Source organism: Melanotaenia boesemani, chromosome 8, assembly GCF_017639745.1.
Source record: "Melanotaenia boesemani isolate fMelBoe1 chromosome 8, fMelBoe1.pri, whole genome shotgun sequence".
Lineage (NCBI taxonomy): Eukaryota > Metazoa > Chordata > Actinopteri > Atheriniformes > Melanotaeniidae > Melanotaenia > Melanotaenia boesemani.
The window spans coordinates 32155923-32174837 of NC_055689.1; the positions used below are offsets into that span (position 1 = coordinate 32155923).

An 18915-nucleotide genomic window follows, 5' to 3' on the forward strand; every position below is an offset into this window, starting at 1 on the left:
ACACTGGAAAAACAAACAGGAGAAAGTAACTCAGCAGGTTTTAATCTGGTGAACATGCACTCTGAGGAAAATAAGTGGACCTTAGAAAAAAACACTGAGGCATCACAGAAGTCTGTAAAGGGTGTATTTTAAAACGTGCAGGTTTCTAAGAATTTCAATAAATGCCTTCAGTCTGATGCTTTTACGTTTACAGTTCGCTCTTAGAAAAAAGCAAGAGATAAATTTTCTTTGTATTTTCCTTTTCCTTTAGACAATAATGAGATTTTTTTAACAAATGGTTGGTAGGATAGTTTATAATATAGTATAAATAGTCAAAACCTGAAACAGTAATGGCATATCAAACACATTTAGCATTACATACCCAAACCAAGAGCTAGAGATGGCTCAGGCAGGTTTATCTCCATTAATTTTCAATAAAATTAATTACAGTCCACAAAGAATGAAAGATTAATTAAATAAAAAGAATGAATTTAAGCCTGTTACATCATCCAACTTTTTTCATTGTTCTCGAGGCGCAGGGAACAAAATGACGTATTTGGGGACAGCTCGCGGCTTGTTCTCAACATATGAGCCGAGCAGAACGTTCTTCTCGTGGGGCTCAGAATAGTTTTGTGTGATTGGTCGGACATCTGAGGTGGGTGTGGTTAAGGTGGAAAAGCTTGAAGAGGAAAGATGTCACTTCCATTTTTCCGCTGATGCCAGGTTAAATGGAGAGTTTTAATGAACAGCTGGTTGAGGTGGTTAGAAATTATGTAAATGAATACAACACGTGGCAGTTAAAGACATGCACACTGCTGTGTGCACAGTCCTGCCCCACCACGGTTGGTTTATTGTTAAACCACTGGGTCAGCTGTTCATACAGATACCCTGCCCAAAATGACTGGACCACAACAAACTGCCCCCCCTTCCCCTGGCTTTGTTAGTTTATGACTTACCCCGGCCCCAGAGTACGTGACAAACTTAAGTGTTAAAGGCTTATAACTAATTAGTTAAAGGAGGATGCGCCTCAGCTCACTGTAAAACAAACATAGTCTGAAAACAAAGAAGTCCTCACAATTTATTGTCAATATCAACATTTTGGCTGCTGTGAACCTTTGTGGAAAATCCAATGAAAATAATTTTTTTTTTTTTTTCGTCCCAGTGTGCAGGAAGTTGTGGCACAAAATACAAACTGCAGCTAAACTACTCCACTCTGTTAATCACACAACGTACCATGTTTGGTTTGCCCCTCCTGTGCTGGAGTAACATAGTCCATTATCATTTTTAGACAAATCTATAGTGATAAAAACATGTAGGTTGCCCTGAATGTTACAAACTTGTAGTATTAGTGAGTCTCTCAAATACATGGGTAGCAGGGACGGTCCTTTCAGCAAAAACCTCCGACATCATGAAAATAAATGAAGGCAAGTTAAATGACATGCTTAAGGTTTGATACACAAAGAGGAGCAACAAAAGTACACCCACAGACAAATATTTCTCACATCATTACTTTTTAATTCTATTTTGTTTTTTGGCTTCTATCAGGTTTTTCTAATTTATCACAATTTAAACTTGTTACTTAAACAGGAAGAAATATTCTAATATTTTAATTTAAACTGCATTGTTTTTGGCTAAATCCTCCATCCAGACACATAAAACTGCTGATTAACAGCTGAACTGTGTCTATGCTCACAGAAATGCCACAAATATCCAACTTTGAATATGACCATTATGAAACTGCAGAGCAACAGTGGCTTCTTTTTACCGCAGTCTTCTTGTTCTGCATTGAACTTCAGAAAACAGAAACAAGCTCCTGATCTATTAAAACAAGCCCAAAGTTGCTAATGATACACTGTCCTGGCAACTCGTAAGACATGCAATGTAAAGCACTAGAATATATATATATATATATATATATATATGTATGTATATATATTTACATAAAGCAACATCCAGTATTACTTGAGTTACTACTTACTCTGAATATGACCTTATCTGGGTGACAGTGATCAGCAAAAAGCAGTTTCCATGGCAATGTCTGATTAAAACTGAGATCCAAACTGAGTTAAAAAGGAAATATTGCCATGCATGTAAACACAACTGTGAATCAGTGACAAATAAAATGTGGTTTGCACCACAGGTTATGAGGCAGAGGTGACAGAACAGTCACAATTTAACTTGATGATAACTAGATGAGTCACTAAAGTCTGATAAAAGGTGACAAGGAAGTCAGTTCAAGATCATCACAGATGCAAATGCCAGAAATCACCATGGCAACCAGTGGAAAGCTTGACTTTATTTATTATGCTCATCAGTAAATTGACATGCAGCTGTGTAAAAGTGAAAAAAAACAAAACAAAAACAAGATAAACCGCAAGATTCACAAAAATATACGACTGGAAAAAGGACTTTGACATAACCAACACAAGGCCCTTAGCTGTGGGGATCTAGGACTTTGTGTCCTTCCATACCTGAGCTGCACACCACCAATAACTGATATTCATACATGCAAAATTGTTACACAAATAAAATAATGGACTAAAATTTTAACAGAATTTCTGCTACATCAACAGGATTAAATCATAGGGCCTTAGACACGGTATACGCCATGCAACCTGTCCTATGAGCATTCGGACACTCTTCCTTTTTTTCTGGTTTGTTTCTTTTTTTGACACCTGTCAGCTATTCTGCTCAGCACCCCTGCGATTTCGGTGGTAGTGTTCTGTTTTCTGTGTCAAGCCACGTACGTACGTAACATGGCTGCCACACGTTCTTAGCGTTCGTTCGACACAAAGGCCGCTCATGTTGACGTGAGGTAACGTGTCACATGCACGTCTTGCAATAGTGACTTGAACGCTAGAAGCGCTCATGCTAACAAGAGCATGAACATGACAGGTCCAAGGTAAACAAAATGGTGGCTAGTTTTGAAAATCGTCTCTCGGACCTGGTCCACAACTATCGACATCTGTATAAAATGTCCTACCCGTTGCACAGTGATAAACCCTCGTGCCTTAACAGTTGGTAACAAATTGGAAGCATTTTGGGGGTTGATGACTTGGAAATACAATGTGACTGGTAGATTGGCCTTTTCAATATTTTTGAAAGTGTAGGTGCTGTGTACTCCTCCTTTGCGATGACCTCCAGTATTGAGCAATTTTGCTGCGCCGTGCTTCTGTTGTTTGCAGCAAGTATATACACAAACGTAGCAGAACACTGACATGTACGCTTGCATTTACATCAACTATATTCCAGCCCTTTTATGCTTGATGCAGACGCGCAGATGGACAGACAGGCTTGTCTGTCTTCTGCGTTGGTTATGCACAGAATTTGGTCCATTTTCAGAGAGTTTAGCTACCCTTCGCTTGATACAGAAGACAGAGCAATACGGAAATCGCAGGGGCAGTGCTAAGCAGAAAGGCTGGCATGCAACCAGTGAAAGGCACAAACCAGAGAAGAAGAAGAGGATCAGGAAAGCAAAAAAAGAAGCAGCAGAACAATAAAGACGTGAACAACAACTGTGGAAATTGTGTGAGATTTTCAAGAAAGACTGTATGCGAGTGTTTATGGCGTGTTGGACAGTTGGAAATAACTTTATAGTGGTGCATTACCGCCTTCAAACGGTATCTGAAACTGAGGACAGGTCGCGGGAATGAACTCTGAACTTAGCACTTCCCACTAGTGGAAGCATTGACTTAACAACCATGGCCACAGCAACGTGCTATTTACGCACATAAGGGAGCATAAATGGGCATGGAGCTCTGTGAAAATGGACCAATTTACATGTGTAACTGACGCAGGAGACGGACAAAGCTGTCCGTCCGTCTATGTATTTCGTCTTCTGCGTTGAGCATTAATGGGCCTTAATAGCTGGTTGCTAACTCTGATCTCCCATTTTAATGCTAATGCTAGTGCTAACAGTAAAATCTGACATGGTGCACAGTACAAACTGAGCTGCACAATTCCATAAGCTTACCAGTTGGGAGAAATAAAACTGCACATCCTTTCTGTTTTGGGTACAAACTATCTGAAACCTATTTACCAGAAGGCATAAGGGGGGAAATATTGCCATACATGTAAACACAGCCAGGAATCAATGGCAAATATAACACTGTTTGCACAAGCTATGAAAATGCTGATAGAAAAGGCACATTTTCACTTAGGGATAAATAGATAAATAAGTCACTAAACTGAGAAAAAGGAGATGAGGAAGCATCACAACTGATGATGTTCACAGCAGAGGAATTTGGCACAAATACTAAAAATCTGCTGAGCAGAAACCGTTTCATGTGACTAATAACACACAGCTGCAGCTATTTATACACAGTGATAAATTAAAAATAGGTATGTACTCATTGTACATGTCACCACAGGGGTGTGTATTATTCATTAAATATACGTATGATTCATAATTTGTGTATTAATGATAAGAAATGTATGATGAATTCCGCCTTGTCTTATTTTTTTTATTTCCAATTCACAGTTTGAACTCTCAGTGTTTTTTTTTTTTCTGTTCACATGCTCTGAAGTACTGCATCCAGGAGAAGACATTCCTACTGCCCATTCTTCTTTATCAATGCCAGTTGTGTGAAAGAAAAGTTTAAAATACTAAAAAAAAAACAAAAAAACAACAACTTATCAATAGCTGGTTATCATTTTTTGAGATAATTTTTATCGGGGTGAAGATAAGACTTTCAAGGCAGATCTAACAATGTAAACCGCATCACTGCAGCTTACATTTTAATTCAGTATGTTTAGTCCCGTGAGGAAGAAAAAGTGTATTCAATTATGTTAAATTGTAAGACATCACATGCATCATTAGAAATGTTCAGGAACACACGAGAGTTCAAGCACTGGGGTTTCTGGTTGATTAAAGTAATCACATGTATTATCAATTATGTGTTCATCTCCATCAGAAAGCTTCATTTTGTCTGATTTATTCAGTTAAGAAGGGTAAATTCAACCTGTTATCTACTTTAAAGTTTGACTAATGAGGTATCTACTCAGAATACTCATCCATTACATTTTAAATTACCAATAAACCTAAAAAGAAAAAGGAAAAAAGATTTCCCACTGATTGAAATCAGAGTTTAAGTTGAGGTTCTACAGCTAAAATAAAAATGTTTCTGAATGGATCAGATTGTGTGACTTTACAACTTTATGGGCATCTTTGAAAGTGAGAAAAATCAAATAAGTGAATCAAATTAAAGTGATAAAGAAATTAGAAGAAATTGATTTGGGTGCAGTTTTGAGTTGAGGAATGTCAGTTTCAGTGAGTAAGTTTCAGGATGTATGCATTAATCTTCTCTTGAATTAATTTAAAGTTATTTTAAAGGCTCTTTCTAGCTAATTTTGAGCCACTTAAAGTTGAAATAATCTTTGTTTTTCCTTGCCAGTGTTGCTGGCAGTTCATAGTCAGTACATTACTCTTTCTTTTGTGCATCTCCGTCTGCAGCTTGCAGGTTAAATAAAGTCCTTTATGCAAGCCATGGCATTTTCTCCAGGTTGTCTCAGCCCTGCCCCAGCTCTTCAAACACTAAAACCACACGCCCAGCAGTGAAAAAGCGTGCCTCTGCTTGAATAGCCATTGTCTGCCCCGATGATTGTGAGTCATCGTCCTGGCAGCACAAGTTGGGAGTCAAATGATGTGATGCAGCAGTGAGACCTCCATTGTGGCCCGTGTAAAGCTGCGGCAGGAACGGCAGCCCTGGCAGACACCGACTGCTGGACTTTCAGAGGAGTTTTGCATGAATAGTGGAGTAATTTCCGTCAGTAGCAACAAGGTGATTTGCATTTTGAGTGGATTCACCACCGACTCTGTTCCATTCACAGAGCGAGTCTGTGAGTAGCAGCAGAAACTCTCAGTGGTCTGGTTTGTTTGGGAGGAAGAGGTCACACATTGCAGACAAAACAGGCTCATTTACAGGCCTGATCCAAAACGCTTGAAAACACGACTTTATTATTGATTTTCTTATGACTTGCAGCACTATAATGCAAGTTGGGTGTGCACATTACAGTATAGACTATATTACTAATTATTTTTTTAATTTATTTCTCTATTTATTTATTGCATAACTTTATGTACTTAACCATAGGAGCTTGGTTTCTCTGGTACTACATATGAAGAACATACAGATCAATTATTCCTTTCCAATTATTTAATTTTCTAAACCAAACCATGTGGCTTTGGTTCAGTGATATCCAAGTTAAAATAAGCATAGCAGTAAAATTTCCTGCAGCATTTGAACCCATCTGCTTTCCTTTTAATGAATACTTTTTTGTAGATTGACTTTCAAACATGTGTGAACAAAAAAAGATGGTCATGCCTGTCATCAAACAGAAAAAAAGGAATGTAGACACGGTGCACATGAGTACCAAAACTAAAGCTCAAAACAATTTAAGGAATTGAAAATGTCATTTTCCAGAAACACAACTTACCAGAGAATAAAAGCAAAAGTGCATCATGAATAGTAAAGACAGTGAAGTTTAAAACTAATATTTCTTGTCTGACGTTCCTGTACGATGAGAATGCTTGACACTTAACGCTTCTGCCCCCTAAGTGATGCCCTGCATTTAAAAGCAGCTCTTGGAGTCCTTCTCAACATTTCTACCTCACATGGTTATGCAAATTGTTGACCAAAATTTCTACAAAATATTTCAATTTGTTTAAAAGGTTCTATAAAACTTCAAATAAGAAAATGTATGATTTACTTTCTTTTCATTTGGGTTAAGACTTGTAAACACTCATTTTTTCTGAGGTCATTTTGGGCTGCAGGAACAAAATTTAGGACGTAACTGGTGATTATGTAACTTTAACTAAAACCCTGAACTGTTCTGTAAAAGTTAAATGGTGCATAGCAATATTTAATTAATTTAATAACTGAAATCCACAACATAATTTGCTTCCTTTTATAAAAATGTTGTATTGTTTGACTAATTAACTAAACCCCAGACTTTCAGAAGGATGTGACGTCTTATATTCAGTTTGGCTTTGCATTAAAAATAATTATAATTGCATTTAATAATTGTGATTTGCTCATTGGTTGTAGATTTTGGGGTAGAAAAGGCTGCATGGTAGTGAATTTACAAGGATTTCGATTGTGTTTTATTAAAGAGTGCTGTATGTAATTTAGTGAGGAATGTCCCACGAATATCTGTGGTTACATTCTGGATTTAGATTTAGCCTGACAGTGGTTTAAAGACATGCCTACATAAGAAATGCAGTGAACAGGGTATGTAGTCATGAACTAGGATGAAGATCATTTCTACTTTTCTTCCTTTGTTTTATGATCACTTAATCAATAATTAAATTAGTCATATTTGTCTATGTGATTGAAATTCTCCTCCATATTCTTTTCCTATTGCGAGTGCAAACATTTATAAATACAAAAGCATTATTGAAAAAAATAACAGAACATTTTGGCTATCCTTCATCTGCAGAACATTCAGTCATTGCCTTTCCCAGGTGTCACATTTAAAACAAGAAATTGTTCCATGATTGAGCGTTTCCTCCTGTTATGCCTGATTTGTTGGTTATTACAGCCCTCTGTCCTGTGAAGTCGACAGATGGTGATATCTATGAAAAAAGCTTCAGCTAAAAGAGTGAGCCAGGAATCTGCAGGTGTGTGTGCAAGTGTGTGTGTGTGCAGGGACGGCACTGTCGTTGTAAGAGTGTGAGCATCCTGTCGGGCCTGCTTTACTGGATGGTGTTCACAGGGTAGACTGATAATTTGTTGTGATTGTGCACACTTGCTTCTTACTGTTGTGCGTGTGCATGGTATCACTGTAAATGCAGATAGATGCTGGTTTGTATGCAACGTGATCATCTAAGCAAAGAGCATAACAGGGAAAGAACATTAGGGCTGCAGTACCTGAATTTTTCTGTGCATTAAATCAATAATGGGATCTCATGAGGACAAAAAGCAAAAAGTGAAGATGTATTTCAACTTCAACTAGTCCTGGAGCCTTTAAATAGCTTCACTTCACTTTGGTTCAGCTGAATTTGTATAGTGCAAATCTCAGTCTTATTCCACTATAATCCAATAATTATATGATTTTATGATCCATATTGGTCCAATTCATGCTGATCAAGTTCATATAAGCCAATTCAGAAAAGAAAATGGTCTCAGTAAGGAAACCAACCGGTTTTATTGAATCTTCTCTTAATTCAATCTTTTATCTTGAGCTGCATGAAACAAAAGTGAAAAGGAAAAACTCCCTTTTAACAGGAAGGAAAACCTCTATCACAACCAGAACCAGGAAGGGTTGAGCGAAGAGGAGCTCAGTGCATTACGTCCCCAAGCTTAAGCCTATAACAGCATAACTAAGGGATGGCTAATAATCCTCCAATTTAGACCTAACTACACCCTTTATCAGAATGGAAAGTTTTAAATGTTATCTGAAAGGTAGAGAAGGTGTTTGTTTCCTGAACCCAAGCTGGTTCTACAGAGAGGGGTCTGATAACTGAAGGTTCTGCCTCCCATTCTACTTTTAGAGCTCTGTTGGGGAAATATAGAACTATAAGATCTTTAAGACACAATGGAACCTGGTCACTAAGAGCTTTATACTGTTAGGTCCATATATATTTGGGCACAGGTTTTATTACTTTCGCCAAGGCATAGGTCATGTATTCGGTGCGTTGGTTTGTCTGTCTGTCTGTTAGCAACATATCTCAGAAACTTGAGGATGGATATTGAAAATAATTTCAGGAAATCTCAGAAATGGAAAAGGGAAGAAGTGATTAGATTTTCAGGATAATTTGGATTACCGCCTGGATCCAGCAATTGTTTAAAGGGTTCCTTACTATGGGGAGATATGGATAATTTTGCCATTGGATGCTTCTAACTTAAAAATAATATATAATAATATAATTAATAATAATGATTGTGGGGATCATTGGCAAAAAAAAAAAAAAAAAAAAAAAAAAGAAAGGCAATGGCTTGGCAGGGGTCTGCACTCCCTGAGTGTTTCTACTAATTTCATGTGTTATTTTGTGTAGTTATCTAATCCATATGGGCTTAAAATGCAGACTATCGGATTTAATTTATGGACTTTCACATCTAAATTGGAGGAAGGATTTATATCACTTATGAAGCTGTCTTTTTTTTGGAAAGGACCAAAAGTATATAGACAGTTAACTTTAAATTTATTTTATGGGCCATTTCCTCATGCACCCATCATCAAACCAGCAGGTACAAAGTGTGAAGTTGATTCCAGGTGTGGCATTTGCATTTGTAATCTGTTGCTGTGAACAAGCAGTTAAAGAAACTCTCAATGGATGTGAACCAGACCATCCTTAGGCTGGAAAAAGATAAGAAGAAATCAGTCAGAGATAGTTGAAATGTTAGCAGTGGCTAAATTACCCATTTGGTACATTCTGAGAGAAAGAGAGAACACTGGAAAGCTTGGGAACCCAAAAATGCCTGGATGTCCATGGAAGAGAAAATAGGTGGATGTTTGCAGGATCCTGTCCATGGTGATTAAAAATCCCTTTACAACATCTACCCAAGAGAAGATTCTCCAGAAAGAAGGTGTATCAGTATCTAAATCTACCATGAAGAGAAGACTTCATGAGGGCAAATACAGAGGTTCACTACAAGCTGCAAACCATTAATCGGCCTCAAGAATAGAAAGTCCAGATTAGACTTAGATGCTGGCTCAGTTCTGGAACAACATTCTTTGGACAGATGAAACTAAGATAAACCTGGATGAGGGAAGAAGAAAGTATGGAGAACAGTTCATAATCCAAAGTACAACATATCTTCAGTAAAACATAGTGGAGACAATTAGATGGCATGGCCATGAATGGCTTCCAGTGGCTCTGGGCCACTGGTGTTCATTGATGATGCAGCAGCAGACAGAAGCAGCTGGGTGAAATCTGAAATTATAGGGATTTACTTTCTGCTTAGTTTCAACAAAGCTGACCGGATCTCACATCACAGTACAGATAAACAATGACCCAAAACATACTGCAAAAGCAACCCAGGTGTTTTTTAAGGCAAAGAAGTGAAATATTCTTCAATGGCTGAATCAGTTATCAGATCTCAACCCGACTGACCTTGAATTTCAGAGGGGTTGGGCAGAACACCCCACAAACAAGCATCAACTAAAGACAGCTGCAGTAAAGGTTGAACAAAGGATTACTGAAGAGGAAACCCATTATGTTTGTGGGTTCCAGACTTCAGGAGGAAAGCCAGTGTTTGATTATGTTTGTGGGTTCCAGACTTCCAGAAGAAAGCCAGTGTTTGGTGATGTTTGTAGGTTCAAGACTTCAGGAAGAAAGCCAGTGTTTGATTATGTTCATGGGTTCCAGACTTCCAGAAGAAAGCCAGTGTTTGGTGATGTTCATGGGTTCCAGACTTCAGGAGGAAAGCCATTGTTTGAATTTGTTCATGGGTTCCAGACTTCAGGAGGAAAGCCATTGTTTGATTATGTTCATGGGTTCCAGACTTCCAGAAGAAAGCCAGTGTTTGGTGATGTTTGTAGTTTCAAGACTTTAGGAGGAAAGCCAGTGTTTGATTATGTTCATGGGTTCCAGACTTCAGGAGGAAAGCCAGTGTTTGGTGATGTTTGTGGGTTCCAGACTTCAGGAGGAAAGCCAGTGTTTGGTGATGTTCGTGGGTTTCAGACTTCAGGAGGAAAGCCAGTGTTTGGTGATGTTCGTGGGTTTCAGACTTCAGGAGGAAAGCCAGTGTTTGGTGATGTTCGTGGGTTCCAGACTTCAGGAGGAAAGCCAGTGTTTGGTGATGTTCGTGGGTTCCAGACTTCAGGAGGAAAGCCAGTGTTTGGTGATGTTCGTGGGTTCCAGACTTCAGGAGGAAAGCCAGTGTTTGGTGATGTTTGTGGGTTCCAGACTTCAGGAGGAAAGCCAGTGTTTGGTGATGTTTGTGGGTTCCAGACTTCAGGAGGAAAGCCAGTGTTTGGTGATGTTTGTGGGTTCCAGACTTCAGGAGGAAAGCCATTGTTTGAATTTGTTCATGGGTTCCAGACTTCAGGAGGAAAGCCATTGTTTGATTATGTTCATGGGTTCCAGACTTCCAGAAGAAAGCCAGTGTTTGGTGATGTTTGTAGGTTCAAGACTTCAGGAAGAAAGCCAGTGTTTGATTATGTTCATGGGTTCCAGACTTCCAGAAGAAAGCCAGTGTTTGGTGATGTTCATGGGTTCCAGACTTCAGGAGGAAAGCCATTGTTTGAATTTGTTCATGGGTTCCAGACTTCAGGAGGAAAGCCAGTGTTTGGTGATGTTTGTGGGTTCCAGACTTCAGGAGGAAAGCCAGTGTTTGGTGATGTTCGTGGGTTCCAGACTTCAGGAAGAAAGCCAGTGTTTGGTGATGTTCATGGGTTCCAGACTTCAGGAAGAAAGCCAGTGTTCGGTGATGTTTGTGGGTTCAAGACTTCAGGAGGAAAGCCAGTGTTTGGTGATGTTCGTGGGTTCCAGACTTCAGGAGGAAAGCCAGTGTTTGGTGATGTTCGTGGGTTCCAGACTTCAGGAGGAAAGCCAGTGTTTGGTGATGTTCGTGGGTTCCAGACTTCAGGAGGAAAGCCAGTGTTTGGTGATGTTTGTGGGTTCCAGACTTCAGGAGGAAAGCCAGTGTTTGGTGATGTTCGTGGGTTCCAGACTTCAGGAGGAAAGCCAGTGTTTGGTGATGTTCGTGGGTTCCAGACTTCAGGAGGAAAGCCAGTGTTTGGTGATGTTCGTGGGTTCCAGACTTCAGGAGGAAAGCCAGTGTTTGGTGATGTTCGTGGGTTCCAGACTTCAGGAAGAAAGTTAGTGTTTGGTGATGTTTGTGGGTTCAAGACTTTAGGAGGAAAGCCAGTGTTTGATTATGTTCATGGGTTCCAGACTTCAGGAGGAAAGCCAGTGTTTGGTGATGTTTGTGGGTTCAAGACTTCAGGAGGAAAGCCAGTGTTTGGTGATGTTCGTGGGTTCCAGACTTCAGGAGGAAAGCCAGTGTTTGGTGATGTTTGTGGGTTCAAGACTTCAGGAGGAAAGCCAGTGTTTGGTGATGTTTGTGGGTTCCAGACTTCAGGAGGAAAGCCAGTGTTTGGTGATGTTCGTGGGTTCCAGACTTCAGGAGTAAAGATGGTGTTATTTGTCAAAATATTCCTGGGCCTAACTGAGTGGAGAAAAATTTATAATTCTACTCTGGATTCTTTAAAGTTTCACCTCCAGTTCTGTATTAAAGATACTAACTTGTAGTGTAGTAAGACAGATGCAGTGCAATAGCATCTATAAACACTGATAAATACAGCTAATATATTTATAAATATATATTAGCTGTTTCGGGAAACTAATTTTAAAAGCAATTGGATCAAGTTGGATGCAAACATTTCAGAGACATACCTAAAAAAATACATTATTCTCATAATATTTCAACATAAAATCTAACTGCTGCCAGGAAGCAACTTTGTGGGAATCATTTTGTATCATTTAGGGGAAATGGGAGAAACAGGAGTCGTTTTATTGACAGAGGGACACAAATCTGTTTTTCTTTCTTCTCTTTTTTTAAAGTCTTTTCATTGATCAAGATGCTACAATGTAGTTCAGTCTCTGAGTTAAATTATCCAATGTGTAAAAAGTATTGAAACTATTACTGTTACCACCTTCTCTAAAAGGTGTAAGCAATTAACCAGCTTCACAGTTTGTTCAAAGCTATTTGACTGAACTATTGTCTCACTAAGAGTTTATTTCTCAGGTGTTGAAGCACTTCTTGTCTCACGGCAAATGTTGAACAAGTTGTGTGTTTCCTCTGAAAAAGTCTTCAGCATCTAAATAAAATCTGGCTCCATTGTTTCATTCTGCTTCTGTGTTCAGTTTCCACTGAAATTAAATTACTTTCCCCTCGTTTAAACAGAAAATATATTGTCCTGTTTTGCTCTCTGGGGATCATGTGGTTCAACTTAAGGAAATGCTTGTAAACATGTAACATGAGACATTTCTGCATTAAGTTTTCACTTTGTTTGCCCTTTTGTTGAGCTGGTGCAGAAGCTAATAGGTCCAAGCAGATTTAATGATTCCTGAATGAAACAAGTTTCTTTTTTATTTTTATTTAAATTTTTAATCTGTTAAGATGTTACAGAAATGTATAAAGTCACCTGCTTACAGACAAAAACTCTTATAGAAGGTATGGTTGTGAGAAATAGTAATTATGTGAAGTTAAATCTGAAAAATGAATTATATGTAGTCCAAAGTTCTCAGTAATTTACTAATTTGTCCACATCCTACTTTTTCCAACATGTAAACATCGAGCACCACATTAATCCAGTCTTCATTTGTAGGAGAGTCAGCTGACGTCCATTTCCTTGTAAGTGCTTTAATACTAGATATCATAAAGACACTGGATGAATATTTATTGGCAGTTTCCTTTCAGATTCTGTGGCCTCAGCCCCAAATATAAGATGTGAAAGGAGATGGAAGTTAGTTTCATTATTTTACCCATTACTGTCCATACTCCCGTCCAATACTGCTGAATGAACGGGAAGATTAAAATACATGACAATGGTTTGTTCGCCTCAGCATCTCCAACACATTATTTTTAATTGATTTATTGTTATTTATTTATTTATTTTTTAGTGGAAATGTGTTTTGAGCAGGTGTTCTGAAGAATCTCACAAAAACCTTTCTTTTAAAATCTCCAAGACAGAGAGGAAGTTCCTCCCCACTGTTGTTTATATTTTTCCCATGTCACCAATTGCATTGCAAATTGCACTTATTTTTCCATTTTTCTTTACATATGCTGCATTTTCTCCTCTCAAGCCCTGTTTTATATGCCATTAAACAGACTTTAGGAACACCTGACCCAGCCCTGTTCAGGTCCATTCTCTTATTTCTTTTCTGTGGGGACTCCATTGTAGAATCTGTTAAAAATCAGGATTGTTAAACCTTGTTGTTTGAATTCCTCAAAACATTTTAAAGTCTCCCCTTTATAAAAGTCATCAAACTTTAACAAAACAAAAGTTTTTCCATTTCCTAAAGTTACTGTCTAAATCATAGGCAACCCACTGTGAAAATCGATTGGGGTTTTTAGTTTGGTTTTCCCAAAGTTCACATTTTAAATGAGTCTCTATCCAAGAATTAGTGTCCTTCAGTTGTTTAATCACAGAGTTGCATCCTATTATAGCCTGTAGAGGACATAACTTGAGATCTGGCATTCTATCTCCTTCCATTGTGCTGTTTAGGATGGATTGCAAATATTAACTGTGTGTGGCCTTGAAATGATCTCTGAGGTTTAAAGGGGAAAGACCACCTTTCTGTTTAGCTAGCAGAGTTTTGTATCTAACTTCCTACCCTGCCAGATGAATCAGAAAATCTGTCTGTCTAGATTCTGAAACAGCTCTTTGGGAGGCTCAGTTGGGATTGTCTACCACGGGGGTCTGCAATTTTTACCACCTGCCCCATCAAATAAAGATAGTTTAGAACCACAAAACATATTGACTATTTGAGTATCTGTTCAATAAAATCAACATTGCTCGACTCATCATAAATTATTGATTCTGCTGGAGCTGTATCAGTTTGCTAAATCTAGACATTTGTTGTCATTTTAATGGTCCTGTCCTTGATGATCTTTAACATAGAGACATGTCTCTAAATTCTTTCAATTCCAAGTATAGATGCTCCAGTTATAATGAATTATTTTTTAGTGTTCTCTCCATTTGTAAACGGCCTTACTTTCTCCTGAGTTGCAACAAAACCTGGACATGAGCCAGTTCCTTAAAGTATGTTTACATTATTTAGCCTCTCACAGAAGTCCTAAAATGTTTTTCCTTTAATCATCTTCAGCTTGGTACTTTTCAGCAAATGTCATTTAATGTTACTTTTTTGTTAGAATGTTACAAGATTTCATTGTTCTTTGCTAATATATGGTTAAGCAAGCATCGTTGATGAATGCAAATGAATCTGTCCAGAATTGGAGCCATTGAAGAACATCCGCAGAGCAAAGCTCATGGTCTAGAGCAGGCATGTCAAACTGGTCCAGCAAAGGGCCGTGTGGCTGCAGGTTTTTGTTCCAGCCAGCCAAGAGCACACAGTTTGACCAATCAGCTGTCTGAAGACTGAGATCAGTTGATTGAATCAGTCAAATCTGGTGTGCTGCTGCTTGGTTGGAACAAAAACCTGCAGCCACATGGCCCTTTGCTGGACCAGTTTGACATGCCTGGTCTAGAGAAACATATTCTCATGTGATCAGTATAATGATTTTTCACCACCAGCTTCAACATCCTGAAAAAGCAGTTACTTTAACATCATTTGCGCTTATAGGTGGTGATGTGTAGCTGCTGACATTTGGTTTAATGCTGGAGACATTTTTAATGATGCACTTGTTGAATGATGCAGAATCGCTGTAGTTCAGGAGGTAGAGTAGTCATACAGCTGGAAGATTAGTTGTTCCAGCCCAATCTTCCCAATTCCCATCTCAAAGTATCTTTGGACAACATGCTGAACCCCAAATTTTCCCCCTAATGTGTTTGGATAAAAATGTTTGCGAAATAGATGTAATACCTGTTTCTATAAGACTACATTGAATTTCCTCTTCTCTCTTTCAGAGGTCAGAGAGCCAAAATGGGAGGCAAGCTCAGCAAAAAGAAGAAGGGATACAACGTAAACGATGACAAGGCCAAAGACAAGGATGCCAAAGCAGAGGGGGCCTCTGCTGAGGAGAGTGAAGCTCCAAAAGACAAGAAAGACGAAGCAACGGAGGCCACCGACACTAAAGAGGTAGCAAATGATAAAGCTGCCAAAGAGGCACCAGCAGCCGATGCTGCAGCACCAAAAGAAGAGGAAAAGAATGCCGCTCCTGCAGCAAAGGAGTCCGAAAAGCCCGCCACCAACTCTGAGCCGAAAACAGAGGCGCCCAAGAGCGCAGAACCCGCCAAGGCCGAGGAGAAACCAACTGCTGCGGCCCCGGCCAAAGAAGCCCCTGCCGCCAAGGAGCCTGAGGCCAAGGCTGCTGCACCCGCCCCGGCAGCCGAGAGCAAAGGTGAGGCCGACGCCAAAAAGACTGAGGCCCCCGCGGCACCAGCAGCCAAAGCCGAGGCGGCCCCGGCTGCCTCTCCTGACCCCAAGCCCACAGAGGCGGCGGTGGCTCCCGTGCCACCCAAAGAGGCCGCCGCTGCACCACCTAGTTCAACACCAGCCGCCGAACCTCCAACCAAGGAGGTCAACGCCACAGAGGCACCAAGCAAGGATCAAACCGTAGCAGTTCAAGATTAATGGACAGCTTCTTTTCGGAAATGAAGAATAAATTACCTAACTCAACATTGATGAAGATTAAAAAAAGAAAATGAAATTTACTAGCCCGCCCATGTTATGATAATAACAATAATAATAATAATTGTAATGATGATGATGATGATTTGTCGAATGAGGACAGAGATGTTTCCCACCATTGCAGATGATTATTGCTATTATTATTGTTATGTTTTATTCTATTTTTTTCTGCTGTAGTATTTGAACTTTGATACGAGTCTGTGTTGGCCATAAGCCTCGCCATCCCACCTCCATCATCCCTCTCACTCATACTATTCCCATGTCAGAAGGCCTGCATCCATACACTTACCTGCACCTTCTGCTCTGTGGATGTCAAAAATTGTGGAAAAGGTTCTGATGAAAGACGAGGGGTGGCTGGTCAGGGGTTAAGAAATCACTTTAACAACTGAATTACAACTCAACTCCTCTGCTCTCCTGTTCAGCTCCTCCTTTTCAGAGTATTGTGTTCTTGAATTTGGCGCGGTACCTCCAGTTTTCTGGTGCAGTAAAGTTGTAGTTGTGTTTTCCCCCTTTATTTTTGAACCCACTCCCTCCAGATTTCGGGTAACGTTTGGGTTGTGGTGTCACTCTTTTTCTCCTCTAAGCCCCTCCTGGTCTGAACAGTGAAAACTAAGCACTTGTACAGGAAGTTTTGATGAGTTTGTGGAGACTTTCCCAGATATTTCAAAGATTTAACAAGGCTAGCTTTGCAGAGCAAAACACGTTCTTAGTGTATTAGACAGTTGTTGGGATTTTTCTGATAAACTTCTACATATTTTCTACTGAAACCCTTAGATATATTCTAAGTGAACTAAGTGGTTTTTTAACATTTGTAATACTTATAAAAATCTGCAAAGCCTCGCTTAAAAGATCTTTGTAGTGTTCTCTGAAAGTCTGAAAGCAAATCTCTGCTTTGTTGTCCAAATTTGATGAGAAATAGTGTGTTTGCTTTTAAAGACATATCTTCTACTGACCTGGGTGGAATAGGCAAAACAATGACATCATAGAGATGGTTTGAACTTGCTTATCGTACTGAAAAGAGCAGAGTTTAGATAGTGTACATTCGGTTGTGTCTTTGTAAAGGTAGCAGACTAAACTGGAACCCAAACATCCTGTGATTGCTTCCACTCTCTGGCTTGTGTTACTGGAAGAAAACTGAAATCCTTCTATCCTAATAACAGTAAAATACAGAAGCATTTTAATATGATTAAAAAAAAGTTTTCGCTACTGGTTTAATTAAACCCTCTTCAGCTGTTCAAATGGAAACATACATTTAACATTTAAAGACTACAGAAGGTATATTGTAGCACTAATGCAGCATGTACTGCTGACTACACCTCACCGGTTTGGGTAAGCGAGTAAACACACTTCAGGCGACATCATTTGTGGATGTTTTTCAGTCCGTTTGACTGCATGTTGGATCAGTGCAGCTCCCCATCATCAGCAGTTTGAAACCAGAGAAGAACAGGGCGGGTGGGAGGAGGTGGGGCGGTTCAGTGAATGATCAGAGCTATCAGCAACCACTTCAATGCACTATAGTCAATGTTTCCATGGCAACTATAGTCCATGCTGTTGTTATAGGATGGTGATACCTCGCACTGGGAAAGGGGCTTCTGATTTGGTCATTTTCATCCTCCATGCATTTTCCGTTACTCTGCAGAAACGACATATATACACACATATATGTAGTGGTGCAAGAGAAAGTACTCTGATTCTTGTAAAAGCAGTGATATAAAAGAAATATCTGAGACTTTTCTGGATGGAAAATCTGGTTTGCTATAGTCACCTATCAAAAAGTTGTAATATTTTGCATCAAAAATGATCCCTATCTGCACTACAGGGAGATCTCTTTTGGCCTAATTTTTAACAAATTCTCTTGTACCTCCATGTACTGTAGTTTGCATTGTTAGAGCAATCAAAGCCAGCCATATGAGGCACCAGCAACCCACAACTCCTAGTGACTGCCAAACCTTCCTCTTTCCACCTTTGCATAAATGCAGGTATATGTGTAGTCATCTCAGCCATCCATCCACCAGCATATTTTTCAGTTCCATCCATCTGACACGCAACATGTTCCTCCCAGCACTCGTCAAACCGTAGCAGAAACCAACACTTGAGGAGCGTTTGTGTGTCACCCAATTCAGTTTTTCTTCCTCTCTTGACTCAGTAATTTGCATGTCTGTGGTTGGGTGAACCTGTAGTCCTGTCTTTTTGGTCAAGTGGAGAAAAAAAAAAAAAAAAAAAAAAAAAAGAAGAAAATCTTTGAGTCTGCATCCATAGCAACTACAGTTAATATTTTCATTCCACGTCTCACCACTGCTATTTCCACACCACACGTTCATTCAAACAAAAAGATAAAATGGAAAATTGATGCATTCAAAATTATATGTACTTGTATAAATGGTGCAACAGTAATAAAATGTAAGAAATTGACTTGAAGATCTTGTGCAAGGGAACTTTTTTCATGCACTCCTAACACTGACTTACTAGCCATCCACAAATTAGTCTTTGGAAAACTGTTTTAACATGAGGATGATGTGCTATTTTTTACTATCTTGCAACACACAAGAGGCTTACTTCCCTAACCAATACAGGCAGCTATGATATTATGTTAATTCCTTAACACTCTCATTTAAAACTACTTTTTGAGCGCCAAACCACATGGTACACTTGAAGCAAATAACACATATATAACC

General features: G+C 39.2%; 1 protein-coding gene across 1 annotated transcript in view; it reads left to right on the forward strand.

Annotated features, from left to right (window-relative positions):
* basp1 (brain abundant, membrane attached signal protein 1) overlaps window positions 1–18658 on the forward strand; it is a 66184-nt gene extending 47526 nt beyond the window's left edge. Inside the window, exon 2 of the mRNA XM_041992862.1 lies at window positions 15517–18658. Within this exon, the coding sequence (XP_041848796.1) occupies window positions 15533–16183 (651 nt within the window). The 5' untranslated portion in view covers window positions 15517–15532 and the 3' untranslated portion in view covers window positions 16184–18658. The remainder of the gene's footprint in view (window positions 1–15516) is intronic.
* Window positions 18659–18915: the final 257 nt, after the last annotated feature.